Genomic DNA, 26,740 nt, shown 5'->3' with positions numbered 1-26,740 from the left:
GTGTGCGCTCACGTCGTGTTGCCAATAGAAGCCTGATTCGATGTGTAATTGCTAATGGGCTCATTAGTGAGGGGTGGGGTGGGGTGGGTGGGGGGGGGGGGGGGGGGAAATGGAAATGTCCGGTGTTGTGATGCAACGGAGCTGCAGCGATCGCTGCACAGAGATGCTCCTTGAAACGTATCAACAGTGTTCAGCTGGGCCAGAGAGAAACGTCTAATCGAATCTAATGCAGTTAAAAAAAAAACAGAGCATTCTGTACGTCATCGTCGAGTTGTGCTCCCGTGAATGCGGCAGGTCACGGCCCCCCCCCGTCGGCGCCGTGACCAAAAAAAACATCAGAGGGATTTCTTGGATGGAGCTCGTTGTTTTGACCAATCCGTGTGTTCGTGGAGCCTTGGTAATAACAGGCTGCTTCTGGGAAAAAGAGGAAAAGGTGCAACGTTCTCAGCCATGAACAATGGAGAGAGTGCTTTTGGCTTTTCTGTGCTTTATTTACTGGCCACACGTGCAGGTTTTCCCTCAAGGGGGGGGAGAAAAAAAAAATGACACTCTATTATTTTCCATCTGTTTTGTTTTGAGTAATCGCAACATTTTTTGCTGCTTTAGTTGTCTCGGTATTTTGTCCAAACAATGATATTTAATTCCCTTTGTAATCGGACATAAAGCTGTTGGACACAGCTGCCAGACACCATCGCATAGGCTGAATGTTTAATGCGTCGCCATTTTTTTTTAATTAAAAAGTACGCACCAGACGGACAAGACGCACGATTTCAATGGTCAGTTTTCACCCAAAACACACAAGTCCAATATTCTTATTATACATCGTCTCAAGTATGACCAGAGTGGGCATCATGTTTACTGCCCACACACACACACACACACACACACACACACACACACACACACACACACTCTTCCACTGAAAAAATCAAATGCAGTTAACTTTTCATCGGTTGCTACGAGGGCTACATGAACCTCAGTGACAAGGCATGGCTGTTATATTATTATTATTATTATTATTATTATTATTAGCGTACCTGAAATCTACAGATGAATTTATTTTAGAAGGGTTGTAGTCCGGAGAATGTAAATTGTATCTGAGAACACCATGAATGACCCGTCATTGATCGCGTTACATCGGTAAATCCAGAGGACCCTCGTTTTTAAAACACGGCTGCGGGATTTTTTTATTGAGATTTTCGATTTTCATTTCAAACTGACCCCGAGTCAGCGGTTGGCCCCGTTAAATTCTGGTGTCACACGCAGCACAACACACACAGACACACACACACACACACACACAGACACACACACATCGAGCGGATAACAACCTCGTCACGTAACTCCTGACTGGAAGGTGATCTCTGGGTCCCATAAAAAAAGTCGCTTTTCAAAAACGGTCAAACGGAGGGAAAAAACCAAATAAACGCTGAATCCGGCACGCGGCCCTCTTTGGGGATTCGGGCCACATGTCCGTCAGTCGCGATGAGTCACGCTGGTTACAGCATGCCTCCGCATTTATTTCTCTGCTGCACACTGTTTATCTGTGTCTATCTTTCCCTTCCAGTCCCTCGGTGCTGTTACCACACACACACACACACACACATGGACAACCACCCCCCCCCCCCCTCTCTTTATTCTTCCCCTTTAACACCATTCTTCTTCACCAATCCGTGCCCTCGTTTTTTTTTTTTTTTTTTTAAACACATCTCCTGTCTAATTCACCCAGTTACGCAACAGACAATTACACAACCAATTCAGCGCCCCCCCCCCCCCCCCCCCCTCAAAGACGAGCTCTCCGAGCGCAGTGGTAAGCAGGGCAGCGGTGACCAGGGGGGGGGGAGGGGGGGTCGGGGATGTGTAAGTCATTTTAATAAAGAGACGAAATACAGTTACGGCCCATCGTGGACTAATGATAGGAAATGAATAACGGGGGGGGTGGGGGTGGGGGGGGGGGGGGGGGGGGGATGGAGCCGGTGTGAAATTGTCAATTAGGATTTTTTCTTCCTGTGGCAACTGGAGGGAATTCAATGAGCCGGAGGCGGCAGAGGCCTGCTCCTCCCTCCACGAGCCCACGGCGAGAACTTGCGGATGATGAGATCAGCAGTGAGGCGGTGACGGTGAGGCGGTGTTGTTTTTATTATGATCCAGTTAGTGCCGTCCACCTCCCGCATGTATTTCACATTCCAAATCCGGCTCGCATTTAATGCACGTCAAACATCAAATCGTCGCGTTTCAAGTCGTCGACTGTGTTTATGCAATAAGCCACGTGATACAGGTCCATGCGGAAACAACTGTCACGGTTTGGTCTCCCTTCCTGTTTTAGTTTGAAGTTTCATGTTTCTTGTGGTCCTGGGTTAACTTCACTTCCTGCCTTGTCCCGTGATTGCCTGAGTGTTTCCACCTGTGTCCAATCACCTGCACCTCCCTCGTGTATTTAAGCCCCGTGTGCCTGTTGTCCCCTGTCTCGTCATTGTCTACTGTCGTTCGTCGTGGGAGCACGTATGGTCTAGGAGAATAAAGAGCACCTTTTGATTGAAAAACTCTGCGTTTGAGTCCTCACTTCAACCTGCTCCAGCCCGACCCTTACCCTTGTGACAACAGTAGGAACCTTCTTTCGGCTGACGTGATCATGTGATTTAAAGGGTATTGATATTAGTTTTTGACCTTTTGAAAAATGCAACCAAAGGGGAATAAGCGTGTATATAACGTGCGGCTCGCCCCACTTCATCCGGAGGGTCGGCTGAGCCACCGCCACTGTTTTTTTATTTTTTTCTTTCTCCGTGCTGATGGCCATGAGCCTAACATTCCTGGGAACATGTGATTTCCTCCTCCGTGCTTCTCTCTTCCCTGCCCCCGACCTTCCTGCCCCCCCCCCCCTCCGGACACGTGACCACAAGGCTGTTACAGACCCGAGCAGTGAGCTCCAGAAGGACAACAGCAGAGACAGAGAGACTTCTACATTACGCTTGTTATGCTGCTATATTACATATATATAAATACATTATGTTATGCTGCTATATTACATATATATATAAATACATTATGTTATGCTGCTATATTACATATATATATATAAATACATTATATTATGCTGCTACTGCTATTGATGTTACTAGCATCCCTGCAGCAGTTACAACTGCGCCCTGCTTAAATCTCTCCTAAGCTTGTGTGAACCACACAAGCTAATTTTAGTTATCTGACCCCCCCCCCCCCCTCAGAATCCTCTGAGAAGCGGAAGTCATTCCACTCTACGCCCGATGCCGCTGTACAACGGCATGCGTGTAAATTTAAAATGAAGGACACGAGGCCTCTGTTAGCTGAGGTTTTTGAAACTTTTTTGGGTTGAAACGGTTTAAAAAATGTAAAAAAAAATTAAGTTCATATCAGCAAATCAGCATACGATTACTGCTACTATGGCAGGTTCCAGAGAAATGAAACCCAATGACACCCAGAGGCCGTTTGTCCAGGCCGATACGAGAGCTGAAACCACTGGCAACTAAATCCAAGGAGGCCACGGGGAGCCGCTGTTAGAAAAGACATCCTGATGATTTTGTCGCCGTTTAAAGAGACTCTTCGGATTTGATGCAATTTTCAGGTGGGGGAGGGAGGGAGGGGGGGGGGGGGGGAAATATTCCACGAGGGATGAAAAAGGATTAGGGGGAAATAATTTGAACCTGAGGTTTGAACCAGGCAAGTCATCTGAAAAGGGAACAACTGTCAAGCTTCCTCTGCTCTGAAATTCAGAAGTTTTGGATTTAAATTTAAAGAAAAGATGCTAAGTTTTATCTCACAGGGAGCGTGGGTCACCTTCAGCTTCTAATCACCCCACTTGCCTCTCTCCACTTGCCTTGAGGCGCTTTTAGGCATCAATGGAGTTTCAGCTGTTTGACTTTCAGCGGAGCGCATCTCATCCCTGTGCGTTTTTACAGTATTTGAGCTTGAGCACCGTCTGAAATGTTAAAATAAAATGTAAAAATAATCTGGGCTGTGATGTGGATAGCCGTTTTTTTTTCTTTTTTTTTTTTCTACTTCAACAAGGCGATGATGACCTCTGGGTGTGCAAGGTGTCCGTGGTCAGCAGAGGAACATCTGCTCGCCAAGGCGGACACCAACAAAGAGCCTTCTCGAGGTCGACGAGGAGGGTTTGCCCTTCGCTTTCCTCGGGCCCTTAATCAATGGCGGCGGGAGGGGTTTTGATTTATGTCCCCCCCCCCCGGATCTGTGCTCCAGGACCAGGAACCGCCCCCAGCTGTTTCAATGGACAACATCTGGGGCCAAGAGCGAGATGAGTAATATAATTAGCCACTGAATGAAAGGGGTAAAGATGGAGGGGTCGGTCTTCCTCGTGGGGGGGGGGGTCCGAATGCCAGTCGTATCTCAGCGTGTAGGAAGGCCCGATGTCGTCCCTTCGGCATGATTAGATGAGATAAAAGTCGCAGTGGAGCCTCGTGGCTGCGTCGGTTCATGATTCGGTGATATCAACGCGACACCTCGTCTGGGGGGGGGGCTGACGAATTACTGGGGAGTCACTTGGAGGCCGATGGGTGATACGACCCGTTCTGGTAGATTTGCACCTGGCTGATTTTGTGGAAACAATTACGAATTAAAGGCGTTGGGTTTGATCCTTCTTTATTCGTCAAAATCCAATATCTTGAAACTTGAAAGTGTGAGGAACGTCTTCCACGTTGGGGTGGGGGGGGGGGGTTTGTTTTCTTCCAGCCACGTTGATGAATATTACATGACACATGTATCGATACTCAAATCATTTCTCCCTGGCAAGTCACGAAAACTGGCTATTTAGAAAAAGCGACGAAACATGATCCGATCCCTCTTCATCAGCGTCCAAAAGCCTGAGAAAACAGCTGCTGGAGCATCATGAGACATTGAGTTTGGCAGCTCAAACATGGAGCCCGGTCGAATTGTGCCTATTCCACTTGGCAACGGGGTTCGAGAGTGATACAAAACAGCACCATGTCGCTTTGATCTGTGCCACACGGGGGGGGGGGTGGGGTGGAGCTGAAGACATTGCGGTGCACACGCGCAGCCTCCGCCCGCCTCCGAGAGCGGCGCGTGACGCCATGTGATGGACGCTCTCCCCAGCGGGTCGCAACCCCGGGAGTGATGTCACTCGGCGTCACGCTCTCTTTTAAAAACCTGGAGAAAAACTAGAAAAACACCTCCATATTTGGACCTCTGTTTCCTTGATAATGACAACTGATGGATAAAGTATGTAATAGCATTTTCTGTTTTTTTTTTTATGAAAGCCATCCCTTAAATGCCCTGCAACCCCCCCCCCCCCCCCCCCTCCCTCACCTCAAGTGTCTTCTTCACTCTGCAGTCTACGCTTGATTTTTCAACTTCCTGCCAAGTGTTGCTGTCTCACAACCGTTTACAGGTTCGTCCGTGACATCGCTCTCTCGGTTTCGAAGCATCGGTTTCAATTCCTCAAAATGAGTGTCCCTCGTCTCGGACCCTTGTTTGCTCACTTTTTGCGTTTCTGGAGACGCAGAGAGAGAGAGTCAGAAACTGAAGGCCGCTCTTCACGGCTCAATCGGCGTCTGCTCTGCTAAGAGGGAAAAAACGGTGAGTCAGATCAGTCTGTAAAATTAAAAAGAAAAAAAAACCTTTATTGTGGAATGTTTTAATGACTTTTGGCGAAAAAAAATCTATTCGGGGATTCGCCCGCGAGGAGAGAGCTGAGCGTCCCTCAAAGCCCTTTAACGGCCATTAACGTGAAGACTTCAAATGTAAAAGACGTTTTGTAATTCAGCCCCCGGGGGAGAGAACGTTAAAACCCTTTTTCTTCCTTTTGTGCGACGGCTCGGGCCCGTCAGCGTGAAGCAAACATTTACACAACGAGCACTCGGCCCCCGAAGAGCAAACAGCCATCACTTTAACAGCTTGAGGAAGCTTTTCATTTTTCAGTCGATTTTTTTTTTTGGGTAGATTAACCTTTGACATTACTACTCAATGAAGGACCTTTAAAAGGTACAAATTAGGGTGACGGGTAATAATCAGTTGATTTTTTTTTACTCTATAGCTTAAAGCATGTATTTATTATACCATTCATTTAGTCACCTTTGCCACAGGAACATTTTCCCCTGGAGGCATTTTAACATTAAACTGCATTTCATCCGCTGATTGAGGGCTTATAGTCATTTACTCACGTTCACCTTTTTGGATGAAAGCGCTTTTGACAACAACATAAAACCAAAAGAAAAAGTGTAAACGAAGGATTAAAAAAATCTTATTTTAAGGTAAACTTTGCAATTATTATATTATCAATCCGCAAAAGGAAGCGCAAGATACCTGTATACCTGTATACCTGTATACCTGAGGGCCTTTGGTTTCTATCAGATTACATAACTGTGTGACAGGATACCAGCTCACTACACAAACCTAGTGTTTGATCACATGAGAAGAGAGAGAGAGAGAGAGAGAGAGAGAGAGAGAGACTTCATCACCACGGCGTGAAACAAAGTAATCTGCCCCCCCCCCCCCCTCCCCCCCTCACAGCTCCAGCGTGGTGTTTAACCCCCACATTATCACAAAGCCGCAGTAAAGGCAGAGCTGCATTTTCCACGGTAGATGAGTGGGACACGCAGAAGTGGGTTTTACTTTCTTTATTCTTTTTTTTTTTCTTCGTTTCCTGGAAAGATAAATGTGGAACATGAAGGACCTTTAACGCCTTCATTTGCTTTTCAAACAGGCGTGTTTTTTGGGGGGCCTCGGGGGCTCCGTGTTTAGCCTAGCGTGGCGGCGGCTAACGCTCGCTCCACCCGTGCAGTCTGGACCCGTGTGACCCTGGTTAAGGAAGAGTCCGTTTGGGCCGATGCTTTCTGTGAAAGCCCTCGGTGACTTTGAAATGTGCTTCTTCAATTTTCTGTGAGAAGAAAAAGAAGTGAGAAGATTCAAGTCCATCGGATCCTCTAAATATGAAAAAATGTTTGAATAATCAACCTGTACAAAAGAGGACAGGAAGCAGACACACACACACACACACACACACGCACACACACCGCCGGTAGGAATCATCTCGGACTGCCGGCTGCTTCTGTTGCAGGTCTAATAGGGGGAAATGACTTGTGGGGAAGAGAGCGTCCAGCCCTTCTGTGGGAGTTTAATTAAATCCCAGCCCTGGTCAAAAATGAATTAAAGCCCTCATTAAGCCCCCCCCCCCCCCCCCCCTCCCCCTCACGTGTGTTCCAGGGGACTAAGTCGGCTCACAAGTAGATATTTGGGTGTTGTTGGAAGCGTCCCTCTGTGAGTCAGCCATCAGTCACCGACTCCAGCATCTTGTGTCATTTGGATTTCGACGAGGGGATGACACACCTGCAGGTCCACGTCGTCAGATCGTTGACCTTTGCACAGAACACTGTAACTAACCACTCCGGAGGGGGGGGGGGGGGGGGGGGGCGTGGTTGTTTATTATAGGGAGCCGAGCGGCGGGAAAGTGTTGTTTTTGTGTCAGGCGGAGAAAGGAAGGTTACACGGCGGCATTGAAGTTCTCAGAACAGTACAGTTTTCTCGCATATTTAAGACAATAAATCAAATGTATTTTGTTGCAGGGATGTGTGGTGTGTTTTTTCGTAGGCGCCTCTGAATGCAAAGTTCCAACACTTTATAGATAAATACCTTGTGTGATCCGTGAACTGCAGGCTGCAGGCCTTACATTAGGGAAATACCACTCTTTTTTTTCACAGGGTCAAATGTGAAACACGAGCTCCCCCTGCTGACTCGAAGATGTAACGTGTGCTGCCTTCAGGTGCTCGTGAAAAGTTATGGGATTTGTTGCGATGGCCACAGTAGAAAGTGCCAAAGCATCTTATTGTAGTGTAGTTTGTGCAGTACTTGCAGGTTACTTGTGAATACGCTTGTCCTATGTTTACTATACTGTTGACTCAATGCTTTTAATTTGCTACCCTTTTTTTGCAGTAGTTATAAGTGACTTTGCCACTAATGAATTTTACATTAAAAAACACATAATCAAAGGGTGAGGTGCTCTATGGATGAGGCTCAAAACGTCACAGGAAAGAGAAAACACACATGCCTTGAAGTCTTCTTGAGATGCTAAAATATCTTCACCTCAACCACCCTCAGTATTGCTACGTGTTAATATATTCCAGTGACATCATATGTACAATGACTAGCAATTTAGCATAAATACATTTAAATAAACAAGCATTTGTCCTTTGTCCCAACCCTATTACCTTTGCGTAATGGTATGATTGTGATATCATAAGTGAATTGCCTTTAACTTGAAGCCCTTGAATTAAACTTTAGTCTAGTGCATCTCAAACGACACTTTTCCCCCTAAAAAAAGTTTGAAAACACCGAACCTAGAGAACGTGGGCCCCTTTGACAGTAACATTGATCGATTTTGAAATCGTGTACTAATGGCCTGAGTCCAGCAGGCGGCAGCAGATCAACAAAAGCGGATTCCGACTGCCGTAAAAAAAAACAGAGAAGAAGAAAAAGGCGCATAGGACCTCCCCCTCCCCGGTGTGAATCCTGATGAAAGATGTAACTGAGGCCCTGAGTCGTGGACCAAACACGTGTGGAGTGAACCGGAGGACGCGTGGTCCTGTAGCGAAGCGCGGGCACGAACAAAAGCGTCGCTGTGTTAGGGTCGAAAAAATATATATATAGTTTTTTGGTAAAACGTCTTGTGGACAGTTTGATATTTACTTTGAAGGAGTAAGCTTTGGCTGAAGAATATTTTGGTGAGTTGAAATGTGATACGGTTAAAAGAGGTTAGCTAATGTTAGCTGTTGCACGTTAAACACAATAACAAAATGTAGGACATCCGGTAAAAGGCTCAAAATAAAACTGAAATAGCGTGGTAGCGGTTTGGTATTATGTCTGATCACATTGTCAAAGTGGTCTTGAAATCCAAAGAGGATACAATCGATTTGAAGTATTTCACAGTGTTGTCGCTAGGCTTTTATTGTGAAAATTGGTCCATAACGACAATCCCTGGTGGCAGTTGGAGGCTTTGATGCTGTGGAATACAAAGCTTGTTCGCTACTCTTGGTATTTACAGACCACGGTGCTTTCTTCGGAAAGCGTTGAATTTGTCCTCTTTTCAAATGAAGCCGCTGACAAACGCTTGGCTTTGATAGCTCAAAGCGGGCGCTATTACTTGGGTCTCGCTTACTTCGTTGCCCGGGGTATCCCGGACGAGCGGTTCACTCGTCGTCCTCTGACGTGCATAAAGGGAATCAGGAGGTTCCCGCCCGCCCGCTCGGTCTGTGCCGTGTGTGTATTCCAACGCCCGACATGTGCCATTTTTGCTTTATGTTGTGGCGAGGTGGAAAAATGTCCAACTTCTATTTGTCTTTAATTATAAGGTCATGTGGGTCATAAAGGGCTTATGTAACATTAACATTGTGTTGGGGGACCACGTTGTTAAATAAAGACATGGAGGTTTAACCATTGTTTTGGGTTTATGGGAAAGACGAGACCATTTTGTTTAACTAAAACGTCCGCAGGCTTTATTGTGGAATATTATAACATATATCAAAGATTTATATCATTATGTATATATAGTGCTGTGCTTAACTCAAGTGTGGCATAAATACATAAGTAAATACAGTTGTGAGTGTGGTTTGGTCATATTTGTGTTATACTCATGGTCCATTTAATGAATTACTCTTGTTTATTCATCCCACTAATGTGTCATCCATCGCCAGGAACCAGAGCAGAACGATGAAGTACATCCTGGTGACTGGAGGGGTCATCTCTGGCATCGGCAAAGGCATAATCGCCAGCAGCGTGGGCACAATCCTGAAGTCGTGCGGCCTGCATGTAACCGCCATCAAGATCGACCCGTACATCAACATAGATGCGGGCACGTTTTCCCCCTATGAGCACGGTACGTCGGAGCAGAGCTACGCGGGCGCGTGTTGTGCATGTTTTTTTGTTGTTTTGTTTTTGCTGTTCTTACGATGGTGTCGCGCCCTCGTTCGTGCAGGGGAAGTGTTTGTGCTGGATGACGGGGGCGAGGTGGACTTGGACCTGGGCAACTACGAACGTTTCCTCGACATCCGGCTGACCAAAGACAACAACTTGACCACCGGCAAAATCTATCAGTCGGTCATCAACAAAGAGAGGAGGGGGGACTACCTGGGAAAGACTGTGCAGGGTAAACAGCCGCTGTCAAGAGCTTGGTAGAGGGGGGGGGGTCCGTGCACGAGAGAAATCTTTAACAAATGACGCGTTTCTTCTTTCTTCCTTCGTCTCCAGTGGTGCCACACATCACAGACGCCATCCAGGAGTGGGTGGTGAAACAGGCCAGGGTGCCGGTGGACGACGATGACGTAACGCCTCAAGTTTGCGTGATCGAGGTAAGCCGAGCTCGTCGACGTTACAGCGCGGGAATTCGCACCGACGAGTCAATCGGCACGGAATACCACGGCTGGGCTAAGAACGCTTCCCCGCGTGTTTGCAGTTAGGAGGCACCGTCGGGGACATAGAGAGCATGCCCTTCGTCGAGGCCTTCAGGCAGTTCCAGTTCAAAGTGAAGAGAGAGAACTTCTGCAACATTCACGTCAGTCTGATCCCACAGGTAAGAGAGCCGCACTTTCAGGTCGGACGGGTCCTCCTCTGGGGGGAGGGGAGGGGCAGGTGTGTCCACTGTTCTTGCACAACAACTGGCGTGTCGGTACCCGTAGTAATACTGACCCAATCTTTTGAAATTCGCCATAGCAATATGATGCTAACGCTAAATCTATCAGTCGGTCATCAACGAAGAACATGTTGTGCGTATCCATTTCCGGCCTCTGGCGGGTTTATTTGAGTCCGACGAGCATGAGCAGAGACTCCTGAGGATTTAACACGCGCGTCGTGGCGTCTTCCTCGTTCTGTCCAGCCCAGCGCGACGGGGGAGCAGAAGACCAAACCAACACAGAACAGCGTCAGGGAGCTGAGGGGCCTGGGCTTGTCCCCCGACCTGGTGAGTCGTGGCGGCATCGATCGGTTTGTGTGGCGCTCAAAAAGCGCTACGATCGTATTTTGCTTCGTATTAAAAAGTTTCCCGTCTTCAGATCATGTGCCGCTGCTCCACCGCGCTGGAGACCTCCGTCAAAGAGAAGATCTCCATGTTCTGCCACGTCGAGCCCGAACAGGTACGTCTCGCCAACGCGCGTTATTCTCGTCGTCTCTCGGGCCGCCGCCGTGACACCTTGAGCGCGTCTGGTCCCAGGTCATCTGCGTGCACGACGTGTCGTCCATCTACAAAGTGCCGCTGCTGCTGGAGCAACAGGGCGTGGTGGGCTACCTCAGCAGGAGACTGAACATGCCCATCGAGACTCGGCCCAGGAAGATGCTGACAAAATGGAAGGAGATGTCCGACCGGTGAGTCTCCAACCCGGGTTTACATTCGTTTAGTTTTATTTCCTTTTTAACTAGAGGTGATGAGCTCCTGGTGTTCACGTCGACGCTCGTCTTCGCAGGTCAGACCGACTGCTGGAGCACTGCTCCATAGCGCTGGTTGGGAAGTACACCAAGTTCTCCGACTCCTACGCTTCGGTCATCAAGGCGCTGGAGCACTCGGCCCTGGCCATTAGCCATAAATTGGAGGTTAAGGTATGCACGCGGTGTTGTTACCCGAGCTGCTCCCAAAGGTTCCTCACGTTGGTCTCTAATATTAACCAAACTAAAAACTGCCCGAAGGCAACGATCGCTTTACCTGTCGATACAGCCCCCCCCCCCCCGGTTTACAAGTCTCTTCTCCTCCTCAGTATATAGACTCTGCGTCCCTGGAGCCCAGCACGCTGAAGGAGGAGCCGGTGAAGTACCACGAGGCTTGGCAGAAGCTCTGCAGTGCTGAGTGAGTGCCCAGGCGCCCCCTTCATGAGCAGCTCATGAGCAGCGTTACTCATCGTTTCGTCAAACTGCTTTCGCTCCGTTCTCAGTGGCATCCTGGTTCCTGGAGGTTTTGGCGTGAGAGGAACCGAAGGAAAGATTCATGCCATCAACTGGGCCAGGAAGCAGAAAAAACCTTTCCTGGGTAAGCGGAGAGCTGGAAGAACCACTTTTGATTTCCCCCGGCGGTTGGAGCGAAGCGGGAAGCCGCTTCCACGCCCTGCCTGACGGCTCCTTGTGTTTCTGCAGGCGTGTGTCTTGGAATGCAGTTGGCAGTGTGTGAATTTGCCAGGAACACACTCGGCTGGACAGGTAACGCACAGCGTGTTCTGGGTGCCTGAAGAAAGACTTAGCTAGTAGCTAGTTTGGCAAATTTTTGTCACTTTCAAAGAAATAGAGTCGAGTTAATCTGCTGAGTTCTTCACAATATGTTTAGATGCAATAGATTAAATTGCTATTATACTCATACTTAAAATACTGATTTCATCTCCTCGTTTGTTTGTTTTTTGCTCCTAGATGCCAACTCAACAGAATTTGATCCAGAATCAAAGCACCCAGTGGTACCTTTTTTTTTCTTTTTTTTTTAAACCAGTAATGGCCTCAATTTATTCTGACTCCAAATCAATGGCTTGAATTGAGATCACCGCGTTGACCCTCTGCAGGTGATCGACATGCCGGAACACAACCCGGGGCAGATGGGCGGGACCATGAGGCTGGGGAAGAGACGGACCATTTTCAAGACCAACAACAGTGTATTAAGTGAGGAAAACAAACGCTCAAGTTGGCCTTCTGGCCCGAGGTTGCGTCTGCTGTGTGCTGACAGCGGTTCTGTATTCCAGGGAAACTATACGGAGATGCAGAATATGTGGATGAAAGGCACCGACATCGCTTTGAAGTAGGTTGGCCTCTCCGTATAAACCATCTTGGGGGGGGGGAACAATGTAAAGCTTATTTGTAACTTTTGTTGTCCTTGCACAGGTCAATCCTGAGCTCAAGAGTCACTTTGAAGAGAAGGGCTTCCGCTTCGTAGGTCAAGACGTCGAAGGGGAAAGAATGGAGGTCATAGAGCTGGATGGTACGAGGGGGGGGAGAGAAGAAGTAAACTACACCCCATCCTTTTATGTACTGTACTAAACGTGTTTGGGTTTTTTTTCCAGATCATCCATACTTCGTTGGAGTGCAGTATCACCCCGAGTTCACCTCTCGCCCCATCAAGCCGTCCCCCCCGTACCTCGGCCTGCTGCTGGCTGCGGCCGGGAAGCTGCCGAGCTACCTGCAGAAGGGCTGCCGCCTGTCTCCGCGGTAAACATGCCGCGTCCGATCACGCCGCTCCACTCGCCCGTGAGCTGCAGACTCTAATGATGATGCGTTCTGTCTCTGACACAGGGACACTTACAGCGACCAGAGTGGCAGCAGCACCCCAGACCTCGAGATATCAGAGTTGAAATTGCCTTCTACCTCAAATGAATGAGTTACACAATGTGTAGAATTTTTTTCTTTCAAAGGGACTTTTCATTTACCTTTTCCAAATACAATTTGAAATTGACCTTCAGCAAAATATACCAGAGCTTTTTTCACTACATGGTCACATGCGTCAGTGATGCAAGCTAGTAACATTTCCATCTATGTATTGTGGTACATAAGCTGTTACATTGTAAATATTTTATCATGGTTTTTATCCAGACCAGTATTCGGGCAGCAGAAATGAACTTCTTGTACTTTTTCATGCCATTGGGGCATCAATTGTCCACTAGTTACTTTGAGTAATATTTCCATTATCCAGTCACACTGTGGCCTTATGATAAAAGGTTTGTGGGCCCTTTCAAGAATGAATAAAAAGTTGTATATTATGGAGTGTCACCACTGAGAAAAATCCATACCGTACCACTCTTTGGGTAACCAGCACAGTTTTTTGGTACTAAACGGTGGAGCTAGACTCACTGCAGAACGTTGATTGGTTGAAAGAGTGTCGTCATTTGCGCGCACAGGATCGGCCGTATGTCCTCCATTGTTTTCGCGCGATCGAATGACGTCAATAACAGAACCGAACCGCTCGGTGGAAACGTTCCAATAAATAAAACTAACTTGGGAGGCAATTTGTTTGAACATGCAGGCAGCTCAGAAAATCCAAGCAAGAGTTTTTTTCCCACCGCAGGGTGCAATAAAGACTACCTGAAACTGTCATGCCTCATTAGAGCACAAAATATGTTGTAGGTTGACAAATCAGATGCAAGAATAATTACTACCAGTAGATTTAAAAACTGGCGCTGGTTTTTCCTGCAGTTAAGTAGACTAATTTCATCAATCTGGTTAAAAAATTCTCAAGGCTGAACAAACTTCTCAAACCAAGAGTTTGTCCCACACCATCATGCTTGGTTGTTCCTGCAGTCAAGTCAGTCTAAACTGACTGATGCAGCTTCCTCGTAGTCCTTTCACAGGTGGATGCAGACCACCGTAATCTGGGCTCGAAACGAGTCTCTGGAAAGAAAACATAACCTACTTAGTACAAGGCAAGAATGTTCATTTCACAACTCACTGAAAGGTTGATCTCAGTCCCATATCCGCAAGCTTCATCCAACAGTCACATTGTATAGTATTGAATCATCGATCACAAAAGAAATATGAACCAGCATTTTACTGAACGTACCTGGCACACCTGCGAGGTGTCGTAGCCTTTGGGCCAACGTTAAAGAGCTCAACTTGATGCCTGTTAGCAGAGGGGGAAATAATCAAGTCAACAATTCTTGCCTACGAGTGTAAAACTTGCACACAAATCTGTAGGATAGTTGAGTGGCTGCTGGTGGCACAGGAGGCCACTACAGTCAAAGACCACCCGATTCTCTTGCATGCACTTGGAGAACCTAGAGCTACCAACAAGCCCCGGTCCTTAGGATAGCATGCTGGAATGTGCACACGAGCAGGATAGGTTACCTTGTCATTCAAAGTTCTCCTTCAGCCATCAGGGTCACCTAAAATAAAGAGGAATCTTCAGTCAAGTTCTCCTTAAACACGGATTTAAAATAATTGTGGGGAAAGTGTGGCTCAGTAAAAAAATGTCTCAATCAAGAATTGTCAGTGAGGGCAAGTTTGTAATCACAGCCAGAACCATTTATGCACGAGCTGTGGCTCAGAAAGTACCTGCACGTGACGCAACGTTCATGTTCTGCCTCTTCACCTTCCACGTTCCCCAATTCCTGCAGAAAGAGCAACGTGACGGTTAACACAGCATGGTCATCCCGGCCGGATGCCTCATTCACACGATTCTATCCAAATGTCCTTCCCCTTAATGTTGCTATAACAGTTATTTTCTAAACTGAACAGCGACCGTCGGTGGAAGTTTTCCTCTGGGCTTCCTGTTGACCATTCACTGCTACGGGAGAGCATGACGGCTTCGATAGGAGCCGGTAGAGCAGAAATGAAACACTAGAAACACACACACACCTGCAGGATGTGCAGCGTCGGGGGTCTCTGGGTGAGATCCTGCTTCGGATTTACCCTGTGGAGAAAAATTACGTAAAACAAAAAAAAAAAACACGAAGCTTGGAAATGGTGCTTAAATGTTGGACGTTAAATTAAGGAACGCTTTAAGCGTAGTTTGAGGACCTTGCCACGTGGTTAACACACCTGACAATTGAGTGCGTTGATGCAATCCGTATGGAATTGTACGAATGCATCGGCCCTGCCGTCGTCGTGGCCCCGTTACATGATGACGTTATTGCCGGCCTGCATGAAGTGACTCGGGTTAGCGACACAAGCTAACGTCCGTTAGCCTCATAAGTGCCGCACGTTGTAGCGCAAATGTCAAACCTGCACAATCTAACGAGCTAGCCCAGAAATCAAAGTGCGGCTGAATGACGGCAGCCTCACCGTGGCTGTCACCTAGTCGTGCGTCCTCCTCGCCAGAGACAGGAGAGCAGCGTCTCGTGCCCTTTATACACACGCTTAAGACCGCGCAGCCGGCAGCAATCACACCATTAGATTTACGTTTGTTGTATGGCCGTTGAAAGTTAAGGTCAGAAATGAACAATTAGTAATTATTCACGCCATTGGGCATAACTGTCCACTAGTTACTTTTACGAGTAACGTTGCAGAGTTCTTGGGTGGAGTATGAGCGGCACGTTGCCATATTACAAGATCCACATTTACGCTGTTGGGCACGCCCCCTCTCAGCGGATGCCCCGCCCCCTACGCCACATCAGGGTCAAACGTCTGATGGTGAAAGAAAGATCAGAATGCGAAATAAAGGGCTTTAAACTTTAAAATATTAGATCCACAACCGACAGATATGATACAGCGAACATCAAAATGTATAAGTGAAGACTGAAAAAACGTGTTTTATTTAAAAACTATATTGCACCCGATAATACTTTTTGGCCACTTTTTATTTAATATGTTGTATTTTTCAATGTTCAAGACCACACCGTAAACTTTCACATTTTGTCAAATCAAAAATGTTGACCTGGATTTGGCTCCATAAACTGGCCTTTTAAAAGGTTTATGTGGCTACAAATAGCTTAAATCAATTGTATGTCCTTTTAATGAATTTAAGGTGGACTAAACTGGTTCAGATTTTATTCCAGTGCATGACTGCACAAAGAGTCACATTCAATAACTTGACTGGTGCATTTGGCTCGGCTTGTTCATCCTGCAGTCAAGCCAGTATGAACCAGGTAATGCAGCTTCATTGTCCTCTTGCACCGATGGGTGTAGACTGTAAACTGGACTCGAAATGCAAGGGAAAAAACTGAAACTGTCAATCCACATTATGCATTTCAGTCAGCTTCTCCCAAGCAGGGCAATGTGGGTGTGTGTTAATAAGCAGAGTCTTGTTTCTAACATGAGTACTTTTTCCATGTCTATAAAAGGAATGTCAAAAATATTAAGTAGACTAATTTCATCAATCTGGTTAAAAAATTCTCAAGGCTGAACAAACTTCTCAAACCAAGAGTTTGTCCCACACCATCATGCTTGGTTGTTCCTGCAGTCAAGTCAGTCTAAACTGACTGATGCAGCTTCCTCGTAGTCCTTTCACAGGTGGATGCAGACCACCGTAATCTGGGCTCGAAACGAGTCTCTGGAAAGAAAACATAACCTACTTAGTACAAGGCAAGAATGTTCATTTCACAACTCACTGAAAGGTTGATCTCAGTCCCATATCCGCAAGCTTCATCCAACAGTCACATTGTATAGTATTGAATCATCGATCACAAAAGAAATATGAACCAGCATTTTACTGAACGTACCTGGCACACCTGCGAGGTGTCGTAGCCTTTGGGCCAACGTTAAAGAGCTCAACTTGATGCCTGTTAGCAGAGGGGGAAATAATCAAGTCAACAATTCTTGCCTACGAGTGTAAAACTTGCACACAAATCTGTAGGATAGTTGAGTGGCTGCTGGTGGCACAGGAGGCCACTACAGTCAAAGACCACCCGATTCTCTTGCATGCACTTGGAGAACCTAGAGCTACCAACAAGCCCCGGTCCTTAGGATAGCATGCTGGAATGTGCACACGAGCAGGATAGGTTACCTTGTCATTCAAAGTTCTCCTTCAGCCATCAGGGTCACCTAAAATAAAGAGGAATCTTCAGTCAAGTTCTCCTTAAACACGGATTTAAAATAATTGTGGGGAAAGTGTGGCTCAGTAAAAAAATGTCTCAATCAAGAATTGTCAGTGAGGGCAAGTTTGTAATCACAGCCAGAACCATTTATGCACGAGCTGTGGCTCAGAAAGTACCTGCACGTGACGCAACGTTCATGTTCTGCCTCTTCACCTTCCACGTTCCCCAATTCCTGCAGAAAGAGCAACGTGACGGTTAACACAGCATGGTCATCCCGGCCGGATGCCTCATTCACACGATTCTATCCAAATGTCCTTCCCCTTAATGTTGCTATAACAGTTATTTTCTAAACTGAACAGCGACCGTCGGTGGAAGTTTTCCTCTGGGCTTCCTGTTGACCATTCACTGCTACGGGAGAGCATGACGGCTTCGATAGGAGCCGGTAGAGCAGAAATGAAACACTAGAAACACACACACACCTGCAGGATGTGCAGCGTCGGGGGTCTCTGGGTGAGATCCTGCTTCGGATTTACCCTGTGGAGAAAAATTACGTAAAACAAAAAAAAAAAAACACGAAGCTTGGAAATGGTGCTTAAATGTTGGACGTTAAATTAAGGAACGCTTTAAGCGTAGTTTGAGGACCTTGCCACGTGGTTAACACACCTGACAATTGAGTGCGTTGATGCAATCCGTATGGAATTGTACGAATGCATCGGCCCTGCCGTCGTCGTGGCCCCGTTACATGATGACGTTATTGCCGGCCTGCATGAAGTGACTCGGGTTAGCGACACAAGCTAACGTCCGTTAGCCTCATAAGTGCCGCACGTTGTAGCGCAAATGTCAAACCTGCACAATCTAACGAGCTAGCCCAGAAATCAAAGTGCGGCTGAATGACGGCAGCCTCACCGTGGCTGTCACCTAGTCGTGCGTCCTCCTCGCCAGAGACAGGAGAGCAGCGTCTCGTGCCCTTTATACACACGCTTAAGACCGCGCAGCCGGCAGCAATCACACCATTAGATTTACGTTTGTTGTATGGCCGTTGAAAGTTAAGGTCAGAAATGAACAATTAGTAATTATTCACGCCATTGGGCATAACTGTCCACTAGTTACTTTTACGAGTAACGTTGCAGAGTTCTTGGGTGGAGTATGAGCGGCACGTTGCCATATTACAAGATCCACATTTACGCTGTTGGGCACGCCCCCTCTCAGCGGATGCCCCGCCCCCTACGCCACATCAGGGTCAAACGTCTGATGGTGAAAGAAAGATCAGAATGCGAAATAAAGGGCTTTAAACTTTAAAATATTAGATCCACAACCGACAGATATGATACAGCGAACATCAAAATGTATAAGTGAAGACTGAAAAAACGTGTTTTATTTAAAAACTATATTGCACCCGATAATACTTTTTGGCCACTTTTTATTTAATATGTTGTATTTTTCAATGTTCAAGACCACACCGTAAACTTTCACATTTTGTCAAATCAAAAATGTTGACCTGGATTTGGCTCCATAAACTGGCCTTTTAAAAGGTTTATGTGGCTACAAATAGCTTAAATCAATTGTATGTCCTTTTAATGAATTTAAGGTGGACTAAACTGGTTCAGATTTTATTCCAGTGCATGACTGCACAAAGAGTCACATTCAATAACTTGACTGGTGCATTTGGCTCGGCTTGTTCATCCTGCAGTCAAGCCAGTATGAACCAGGTAATGCAGCTTCATTGTCCTCTTGCACCGATGGGTGTAGACTGTAAACTGGACTCGAAATGCAAGGGAAAAAACTGAAACTGTCAATCCACATTATGCATTTCAGTCAGCTTCTCCCAAGCAGGGCAATGTGGGTGTGTGTTAATAAGCAGAGTCTTGTTTCTAACATGAGTACTTTTTCCATGTCTATAAAAGGAATGTCAAAAATATTAAGTAGACTAATTTCATCAATCTGGTTAAAAAATTCTCAAGGCTGAACAAACTTCTCAAACCAAGAGTTTGTCCCACACCATCATGCTTGGTTGTTCCTGCAGTCAAGTCAGTCTAAACTGACTGATGCAGCTTCCTCGTAGTCCTTTCACAGGTGGATGCAGACCACCGTAATCTGGGCTCGAAACGAGTCTCTGGAAAGAAAACATAACCTACTTAGTACAAGGCAAGAATGTTCATTTCACAACTCACTGAAAGGTTGATCTCAGTCCCATATCCGCAAGCTTCATCCAACAGTCACATTGTATAGTATTGAATCATCGATCACAAAAGAAATATGAACCAGCATTTTACTGAACGTACCTGGCACACCTGCGAGGTGTCGTAGCCTTTGGGCCAACGTTAAAGAGCTCAACTTGATGCCTGTTAGCAGAGGGGGAAATAATCAAGTCAACAATTCTTGCCTACGAGTGTAAAACTTGCACACAAATCTGTAGGATAGTTGAGTGGCTGCTGGTGGCACAGGAGGCCACTACAGTCAAAGACCACCCGATTCTCTTGCATGCACTTGGAGAACCTAGAGCTACCAACAAGCCCCGGTCCTTAGGATAGCATGCTGGAATGTGCACACGAGCAGGATAGGTTACCTTGTCATTCAAAGTTCTCCTTCAGCCATCAGGGTCACCTAAAATAAAGAGGAATCTTCAGTCAAGTTCTCCTTAAACACGGATTTAAAATAATTGTGGGGAAAGTGTGGCTCAGTAAAAAAATGTCTCAATCAAGAATTGTCAGTGAGGGCAAGTTTGTAATCACAGCCAGAACCATTTATGCACGAGCTGTGGCTCAGAAAGTACCTGCACGTGACGCAACGGTCATGTTCTGCCTCTTCACCTTCCACGTTCCCCAATTCCTGCAGAAAGAGCAACGTGACGGTTAACACAGCATGGTCATCCCGGCCGGATGCCTCATTCACACGATTCTATCCAAATGTCCTTCCCCTTAATGTTGCTATAACAGTTATTTTCTAAACTGAACAGCGACCGTCGGTGGAAGTTTTCCTCTGGGCTTCCTGTTGACCATTCACTGCTACGGGAGAGCATGACGGCTTCGATAGGAGCCGGTAGAGCAGAAATGAAACACTAGAAACACACACACACCTGCAGGATGTGCAGCGTCGGGGGTCTCTGGGTGAGATCCTGCTTCGGATTTACCCTGTGGAGAAAAATTACGTAAAACAAAAAAAAAAAAACACGAAGCTTGGAAATGGTGCTTAAATGTTGGACGTTAAATTAAGGAACGCTTTAAGCGTAGTTTGAGGACCTTGCCACGTGGTTAACACACCTGACAATTGAGTGCGTTGATGCAATCCGTATGGAATTGTACGAATGCATCGGCCCTGCCGTCGTCGTGGCCCCGTTACATGATGACGTTATTGCCGGCCTGCATGAAGTGACTCGGGTTAGCGACACAAGCTAACGTCCGTTAGCCTCATAAGTGCCGCACGTTGTAGCGCAAATGTCAAACCTGCACAATCTAACGAGCTAGCCCAGAAATCAAAGTGCGGCTGAATGACGGCAGCCTCACCGTGGCTGTCACCTAGTCGTGCGTCCTCCTCGCCAGAGACAGGAGAGCAGCGTCTCGTGCCCTTTATACACACGCTTAAGACCGCGCAGCCGGCAGCAATCACACCATTAGATTTACGTTTGTTGTATGGCCGTTGAAAGTTAAGGTCAGAAATGAACAATTAGTAATTATTCACGCCATTGGGCATAACTGTCCACTAGTTACTTTTACGAGTAACGTTGCAGAGTTCTTGGGTGGAGTATGAGCGGCACGTTGCCATATTACAAGATCCACATTTACGCTGTTGGGCACGCCCCCTCTCAGCGGATGCCCCGCCCCCTACGCCACATCAGGGTCAAACGTCTGATGGTGAAAGAAAGATCAGAATGCGAAATAAAGGGCTTTAAACTTTAAAATATTAGATCCACAACCGACAGATATGATACAGCGAACATCAAAATGTATAAGTGAAGACTGAAAAAACGTGTTTTATTTAAAAACTATATTGCACCCGATAATACTTTTTGGCCACTTTTTATTTAATATGTTGTATTTTTCAATGTTCAAGACCACACCGTAAACTTTCACATTTTGTCAAATCAAAAATGTTGACCTGGATTTGGCTCCATAAACTGGCCTTTTAAAAGGTTTATGTGGCTACAAATAGCTTAAATCAATTGTATGTCCTTTTAATGAATTTAAGGTGGACTAAACTGGTTCAGATTTTATTCCAGTGCATGACTGCACAAAGAGTCACATTCAATAACTTGACTGGTGCATTTGGCTCGGCTTGTTCATCCTGCAGTCAAGCCAGTATGAACCAGGTAATGCAGCTTCATTGTCCTCTTGCACCGATGGGTGTAGACTGTAAACTGGACTCGAAATGCAAGGGAAAAAACTGAAACTGTCAATCCACATTATGCATTTCAGTCAGCTTCTCCCAAGCAGGGCAATGTGGGTGTGTGTTAATAAGCAGAGTCTTGTTTCTAACATGAGTACTTTTTCCATGTCTATAAAAGGAATGTCAAAAATATTAAGTAGACTAATTTCATCAATCTGGTTAAAAAATTCTCAAGGCTGAACAAACTTCTCAAACCAAGAGTTTGTCCCACACCATCATGCTTGGTTGTTCCTGCAGTCAAGTCAGTCTAAACTGACTGATGCAGCTTCCTCGTAGTCCTTTCACAGGTGGATGCAGACCACCGTAATCTGGGCTCGAAACGAGTCTCTGGAAAGAAAACATAACCTACTTAGTACAAGGCAAGAATGTTCATTTCACAACTCACTGAAAGGTTGATCTCAGTCCCATATCCGCAAGCTTCATCCAACAGTCACATTGTATAGTATTGAATCATCGATCACAAAAGAAATATGAACCAGCATTTTACTGAACGTACCTGGCACACCTGCGAGGTGTCGTAGCCTTTGGGCCAACGTTAAAGAGCTCAACTTGATGCCTGTTAGCAGAGGGGGAAATAATCAAGTCAACAATTCTTGCCTACGAGTGTAAAACTTGCACACAAATCTGTAGGATAGTTGAGTGGCTGCTGGTGGCACAGGAGGCCACTACAGTCAAAGACCACCCGATTCTCTTGCATGCACTTGGAGAACCTAGAGCTACCAACAAGCCCCGGTCCTTAGGATAGCATGCTGGAATGTGCACACGAGCAGGATAGGTTACCTTGTCATTCAAAGTTCTCCTTCAGCCATCAGGGTCACCTAAAATAAAGAGGAATCTTCAGTCAAGTTCTCCTTAAACACGGATTTAAAATAATTGTGGGGAAAGTGTGGCTCAGTAAAAAAATGTCTCAATCAAGAATTGTCAGTGAGGGCAAGTTTGTAATCACAGCCAGAACCATTTATGCACGAGCTGTGGCTCAGAAAGTACCTGCACGTGACGCAACGGTCATGTTCTGCCTCTTCACCTTCCACGTTCCCCAATTCCTGCAGAAAGAGCAACGTGACGGTTAACACAGCATGGTCATCCCGGCCGGATGCCTCATTCACACGATTCTATCCAAATGTCCTTCCCCTTAATGTTGCTATAACAGTTATTTTCTAAACTGAACAGCGACCGTCGGTGGAAGTTTTCCTCTGGGCTTCCTGTTGACCATTCACTGCTACGGGAGAGCATGACGGCTTCGATAGGAGCCGGTAGAGCAGAAATGAAACACTAGAAACACACACACACCTGCAGGATGTGCAGCGTCGGGGGTCTCTGGGTGAGATCCTGCTTCGGATTTACCCTGTGGAGAAAAATTACGTAAAACAAAAAAAAAAAAACACGAAGCTTGGAAATGGTGCTTAAATGTTGGACGTTAAATTAAGGAACGCTTTAAGCGTAGTTTGAGGACCTTGCCACGTGGTTAACACACCTGACAATTGAGTGCGTTGATGCAATCCGTATGGAATTGTACGAATGCATCGGCCCTGCCGTCGTCGTGGCCCCGTTACATGATGACGTTATTGCCGGCCTGCATGAAGTGACTCGGGTTAGCGACACAAGCTAACGTCCGTTAGCCTCATAAGTGCCGCACGTTGTAGCGCAAATGTCAAACCTGCACAATCTAACGAGCTAGCCCAGAAATCAAAGTGCGGCTGAATGACGGCAGCCTCACCGTGGCTGTCACCTAGTCGTGCGTCCTCCTCGCCAGAGACAGGAGAGCAGCGTCTCGTGCCCTTTATACACACGCTTAAGACCGCGCAGCCGGCAGCAATCACACCATTAGATTTACGTTTGTTGTATGGCCGTTGAAAGTTAAGGTCAGAAATGAACAATTAGTAATTATTCACGCCATTGGGCATAACTGTCCACTAGTTACTTTTACGAGTAACGTTGCAGAGTTCTTGGGTGGAGTATGAGCGGCACGTTGCCATATTACAAGATCCACATTTACGCTGTTGGGCACGCCCCCTCTCAGCGGATGCCCCGCCCCCTACGCCACATCAGGGTCAAACGTCTGATGGTGAAAGAAAGATCAGAATGCGAAATAAAGGGCTTTAAACTTTAAAATATTAGATCCACAACCGACAGATATGATACAGCGAACATCAAAATGTATAAGTGAAGACTGAAAAAACGTGTTTTATTTAAAAACTATATTGCACCCAATAATACTTTTTGGCCACTTTTTATTTAATATGTTGTATTTTTCAATGTTCAAGACCACACCGTAAACTTTCACATTTTGTCAAATCAAAAATGTTGACCTGGATTTGGCTCCATAAACTGGCCTTTTAAAAGGTTTATGTGGCTACAAATAGCTTAAATCAATTGTATGTCCTTTTAATGAATTTAAGGTGGACTAAACTGGTTCAGATTTTATTCCAGTGCATGACTGCACAAAGAGTCACATTCAATAACTTGACTGGTGCATTTGGCTCGGCTTGTTCATCCTGCAGTCAAGCCAGTATGAACCAGGTAATGCAGCTTCATTGTCCTCTTGCACCGATGGGTGTAGACTGTAAACTGGACTCGAAATGCAAGGGAAAAAACTGAAACTGTCAATCCACATTATGCATTTCAGTCAGCTTCTCCCAAGCAGGGCAATGTGGGTGTGTGTTAATAAGCAGAGTCTTGTTTCTAACATGAGTACTTTTTCCATGTCTATAAAAGGAATGTCAAAAATATTAAGTAGACTAATTTCTTCAAAAAGACTAGTTAAAATGCTTTTAAAAAGTCAGTCTAAAATTAAATGTAGAATAAAGGTCTGACTGAAAAATGCAAAGCAGCTATGGGCAGACCACTCATTGAAATTGATACCAGTAGATTAAAAAAACGTTTATTTTTCTCAAGGCTGAACAAACTTCTCAAACATTTTATTCCATGACACAATAATTTAAACCAAGAGTTCGTCCCACACCATCATGCTTGGTTGTTCCTGCAGTCAAGTCAGTCTAAACTGACTGATGCAGCTTCCTCGTAGTCCTTTCACAGGTGGATGCAGACCACCGTAATCTGGGCTCGAAACGAGTCTCTGGAAGGAGAACATAACCTACTTAGTACAAGGCAAGAATGTTCATTTCACAACTCACTGAAAGGTTGATCTCAGTCCCATATCCGCAAGCTTCATCCAACAGTCACATTGTATAGTATTGAATCATCATCGATCACAAAAGAAATATGAACCAGCATTTCACTGAACGTACCTGGCACACCTGCGAGGTGTCGTAGCCTTTGGGCCAACGTTAAAGAGCTCAACTTGATGCCTGTTAGCAGAGGGGGAAATAATCAAGTCAACAATTCTTGCCTACGAGTGTAAAACTTGCACACAAATCTGTAGGATAGTTGAGTGGCTGCTGGTGGCACAGGAGGCCACTACAGTCAAAGACCACCCGATTCTCTTGCATGCACTTGGAGAACCTAGAGCTACCAACAAGCCCCGGTCCTTAGGATAGCATGCTGGAATGTGCACACGAGCAGGATAGGTTACCTTGTCATTCAAAGTTCTCCTTCAGCCATCAGGGTCACCTAAAATAAAGAGGAATCTTCAGTCAAGTTCTCCTTAAACACGGATTTAAAATAATTGTGGGGAAAGTGTGGCTCAGTAAAAAAATGTCTCAATCAAGAATTGTCAGTGAGGGCAAGTTTGTAATCACAGCCAGAACCATTTATGCACGAGCTGTGGCTCAGAAAGTACCTGCACGTGACGCAACGTTCATGTTCTGCCTCTTCACCTTCCACGTTCCCCAATTCCTGCAGAAAGAGCAACGTGACGGTTAACACAGCATGGTCATCCCGGCCGGATGCCTCATTCACACGATTCTATCCAAATGTCCTTCCCCTTAATGTTGCTATAACAGTTATTTTCTAAACTGAACAGCGACCGTCGGTGGAAGTTTTCCTCTGGGCTTCCTGTTGACCATTCACTGCTACGGGAGAGCATGACGGCTTCGATAGGAGCCGGTAGAGTAGAAATACTACAGCTAGAAACACACACACCTGCAGGATGCGCAGCGAGCCATAGTCGGGGTCTCGGGGTGAGATCCTGCTTCGGATTTACCCTGTGGAGAAAAATTACGTAAATCAAAAAAAACAATCTACCATGTTGTAAGGTTAACAGCCATGTTTAGAGTTATGTCTTGACTAAGTGTGAAAATTAGTCGTGATGTTAAGGTGAGGAACTCTTAAGCACACGTTCAGAAGGGTTTTGCCACGTGGTTACAAAACTCCGGGAAACAACGGCGTTACCCGGAATTAATCTACCGTTAAGCTACCTACCAATCGTGTAAAGTTACATTAATTGCAAATTACAGTCAGACACATATTTTATTGTATGAATGTATCGCAACGCCGTGGTGGCCCGTACATGATAACGTTACTTGCCGGCGTACTTCGGTTAGCAACACAAGCTAGCGTCCGTTAGCTTCCTAAGTGTAGCAAGTTTTAGCACAGGCCAGCCAATTTCTGACGTTAACTTAGAAACAATATACACACTGTCCACCAAAGACGGGTATCTGAAGATGTATCGATCGAAGTTTGGATGAACAATGAAAGTCTTACCGTTTTTGTCAGTTAGCCGTACGTCCTTCTTAGGAAAGACTTGAAGAGGAAGAGAATGAGAGGAGCGTCTCGTGCCCTTATATACACACGAGGACCGAGCAGCATCCCGCTGATTGGTCCGCATCACTCACGTGGGCCTCTTGCATGATGGGATTTGTATTTCGTAATAGGCGTTTTAGGGAATCCCGATCTTACTGTGAGGTAAACACATTCTAACCACAGAAAATTATTGTTTAACATTTTAAATGTACACACAGAACAATGCATGTATATGATTGTCTATAATTATTGAGTATACAGAGAGAAATATACCGCACAGACCGAATTTC

The 26,740-nt window shown here is 46.0% G+C and overlaps 1 protein-coding gene, 5 long non-coding RNA genes and 11 other non-coding genes across 26 annotated transcripts; 1 reads left to right on the top strand and 16 right to left on the bottom strand.

Moving 5' to 3' along the window:
* The first annotated feature begins 5,564 nt into the window (after window positions 1-5,564).
* Window positions 5,565-13,849, top strand: ctps1a (CTP synthase 1a). 2 transcript variants are annotated; one of them, XM_037475015.2, is made up of 18 exons: window positions 5,565-5,586; window positions 9,696-9,877; window positions 9,977-10,147; window positions 10,249-10,349; window positions 10,454-10,570; window positions 10,874-10,957; window positions 11,049-11,129; window positions 11,207-11,358; window positions 11,457-11,589; window positions 11,745-11,833; window positions 11,919-12,013; window positions 12,118-12,180; window positions 12,385-12,428; window positions 12,531-12,627; window positions 12,708-12,763; window positions 12,847-12,943; window positions 13,026-13,170; window positions 13,255-13,849. In XM_037475015.2, exons 2-18 carry the CDS (start codon window positions 9,712-9,714, stop codon window positions 13,337-13,339), a joined length of 1,776 nt encoding a protein of 591 aa, XP_037330912.1. In that variant the 5' UTR covers window positions 5,565-5,586; window positions 9,696-9,711; the 3' UTR covers window positions 13,340-13,849. The 2 variants fall into 2 exon arrangements, with proteins under 2 accessions (XP_037330912.1, XP_037330911.1); XM_037475014.2 differs by lacking the exon at window positions 5,565-5,586 and adding an exon at window positions 8,473-8,726 and having other exon boundaries at window positions 13,255-13,848.
* A 169-nt stretch (window positions 13,850-14,018) lies between these two features.
* LOC134107131 (uncharacterized) lies at window positions 14,019-15,980 on the bottom strand. 3 transcript variants are annotated; one of them, XR_009942649.1, is made up of 7 exons: window positions 15,736-15,779; window positions 15,493-15,591; window positions 15,310-15,364; window positions 15,007-15,062; window positions 14,800-14,837; window positions 14,516-14,575; window positions 14,019-14,346 (listed from the first exon to the last, which is right to left on the bottom strand). It is a non-coding gene; the product is annotated as an uncharacterized LOC134107131 (long non-coding RNA). The 3 variants fall into 3 exon arrangements; XR_009942648.1 differs by having other exon boundaries at window positions 15,676-15,773; XR_009942647.1 differs by having other exon boundaries at window positions 15,493-15,980.
* Window positions 14,642-14,771, bottom strand: LOC134107193 (small nucleolar RNA SNORA44). Its single transcript, XR_009942689.1, has one exon. It is a non-coding gene; the product is annotated as a small nucleolar RNA SNORA44 (small nucleolar RNA).
* Window positions 15,138-15,274, bottom strand: LOC134107190 (small nucleolar RNA SNORA16B/SNORA16A family). The gene has a single exon (XR_009942686.1). It is a non-coding gene; the product is annotated as a small nucleolar RNA SNORA16B/SNORA16A family (small nucleolar RNA).
* An 826-nt stretch (window positions 15,981-16,806) lies between the features above and the next one.
* On the bottom strand, window positions 16,807-18,579 carry LOC119219452 (uncharacterized). 3 transcript variants are annotated; one of them, XR_005120499.2, is made up of 7 exons: window positions 18,333-18,376; window positions 18,090-18,188; window positions 17,906-17,960; window positions 17,603-17,658; window positions 17,396-17,433; window positions 17,112-17,171; window positions 16,807-16,942 (listed from the first exon to the last, which is right to left on the bottom strand). It is a non-coding gene; the product is annotated as an uncharacterized LOC119219452 (long non-coding RNA). The 3 variants fall into 3 exon arrangements; XR_005120498.2 differs by having other exon boundaries at window positions 18,273-18,370; XR_005120497.2 differs by having other exon boundaries at window positions 18,090-18,579.
* Window positions 17,238-17,367, bottom strand: LOC134107192 (small nucleolar RNA SNORA44). Its single transcript, XR_009942688.1, has one exon. It is a non-coding gene; the product is annotated as a small nucleolar RNA SNORA44 (small nucleolar RNA).
* On the bottom strand, window positions 17,734-17,870 carry LOC134107189 (small nucleolar RNA SNORA16B/SNORA16A family). Its single transcript, XR_009942685.1, has one exon. It is a non-coding gene; the product is annotated as a small nucleolar RNA SNORA16B/SNORA16A family (small nucleolar RNA).
* An 824-nt stretch (window positions 18,580-19,403) lies between the features above and the next one.
* LOC134107104 (uncharacterized) lies at window positions 19,404-20,973 on the bottom strand. 3 transcript variants are annotated; one of them, XR_009942615.1, is made up of 7 exons: window positions 20,930-20,973; window positions 20,687-20,785; window positions 20,503-20,557; window positions 20,200-20,255; window positions 19,993-20,030; window positions 19,709-19,768; window positions 19,404-19,539 (listed from the first exon to the last, which is right to left on the bottom strand). It is a non-coding gene; the product is annotated as an uncharacterized LOC134107104 (long non-coding RNA). The 3 variants fall into 3 exon arrangements; XR_009942614.1 differs by having other exon boundaries at window positions 20,870-20,967; XR_009942613.1 differs by having other exon boundaries at window positions 20,687-20,967.
* Window positions 19,835-19,964, bottom strand: LOC134107191 (small nucleolar RNA SNORA44). The gene has a single exon (XR_009942687.1). It is a non-coding gene; the product is annotated as a small nucleolar RNA SNORA44 (small nucleolar RNA).
* Window positions 20,331-20,467, bottom strand: LOC134107188 (small nucleolar RNA SNORA16B/SNORA16A family). Its single transcript, XR_009942684.1, has one exon. It is a non-coding gene; the product is annotated as a small nucleolar RNA SNORA16B/SNORA16A family (small nucleolar RNA).
* A 1,027-nt stretch (window positions 20,974-22,000) lies between the features above and the next one.
* LOC134107071 (uncharacterized) lies at window positions 22,001-23,566 on the bottom strand. Of its 3 annotated transcripts, none has more exons than XR_009942594.1 (7): window positions 23,467-23,566; window positions 23,284-23,382; window positions 23,100-23,154; window positions 22,797-22,852; window positions 22,590-22,627; window positions 22,306-22,365; window positions 22,001-22,136 (listed from the first exon to the last, which is right to left on the bottom strand). It is a non-coding gene; the product is annotated as an uncharacterized LOC134107071 (long non-coding RNA). The 3 variants fall into 3 exon arrangements; XR_009942595.1 differs by having other exon boundaries at window positions 23,527-23,566; XR_009942593.1 differs by having other exon boundaries at window positions 23,284-23,560.
* Window positions 22,432-22,561, bottom strand: LOC119219775 (small nucleolar RNA SNORA44). Its single transcript, XR_005120534.2, has one exon. It is a non-coding gene; the product is annotated as a small nucleolar RNA SNORA44 (small nucleolar RNA).
* Window positions 22,928-23,064, bottom strand: LOC119219766 (small nucleolar RNA SNORA16B/SNORA16A family). The gene has a single exon (XR_005120525.2). It is a non-coding gene; the product is annotated as a small nucleolar RNA SNORA16B/SNORA16A family (small nucleolar RNA).
* A 1,108-nt stretch (window positions 23,567-24,674) lies between the features above and the next one.
* Window positions 24,675-26,508, bottom strand: LOC119219451 (uncharacterized). Its single transcript, XR_005120496.2, has 6 exons — window positions 26,412-26,508; window positions 25,851-25,912; window positions 25,549-25,604; window positions 25,342-25,379; window positions 25,058-25,117; window positions 24,675-24,885 (listed from the first exon to the last, which is right to left on the bottom strand). It is a non-coding gene; the product is annotated as an uncharacterized LOC119219451 (long non-coding RNA).
* LOC119219784 (small nucleolar RNA SNORD99) lies at window positions 24,949-25,022 on the bottom strand. The gene has a single exon (XR_005120543.2). It is a non-coding gene; the product is annotated as a small nucleolar RNA SNORD99 (small nucleolar RNA).
* Window positions 25,184-25,313, bottom strand: LOC119219776 (small nucleolar RNA SNORA44). The gene has a single exon (XR_005120535.2). It is a non-coding gene; the product is annotated as a small nucleolar RNA SNORA44 (small nucleolar RNA).
* LOC119219765 (small nucleolar RNA SNORA16B/SNORA16A family) lies at window positions 25,680-25,816 on the bottom strand. The gene has a single exon (XR_005120524.1). It is a non-coding gene; the product is annotated as a small nucleolar RNA SNORA16B/SNORA16A family (small nucleolar RNA).
* Window positions 26,509-26,740: the final 232 nt, after the last annotated feature.

This window comes from Pungitius pungitius, chromosome 17, assembly GCF_949316345.1.
Source record: "Pungitius pungitius chromosome 17, fPunPun2.1, whole genome shotgun sequence".
Classification (NCBI taxonomy): Eukaryota; Metazoa; Chordata; class Actinopteri; order Perciformes; family Gasterosteidae; genus Pungitius; species Pungitius pungitius.
Note: the sequence above shows the minus strand (reverse complement) of the source record. Positions and strands in the feature narration are given on the sequence as shown.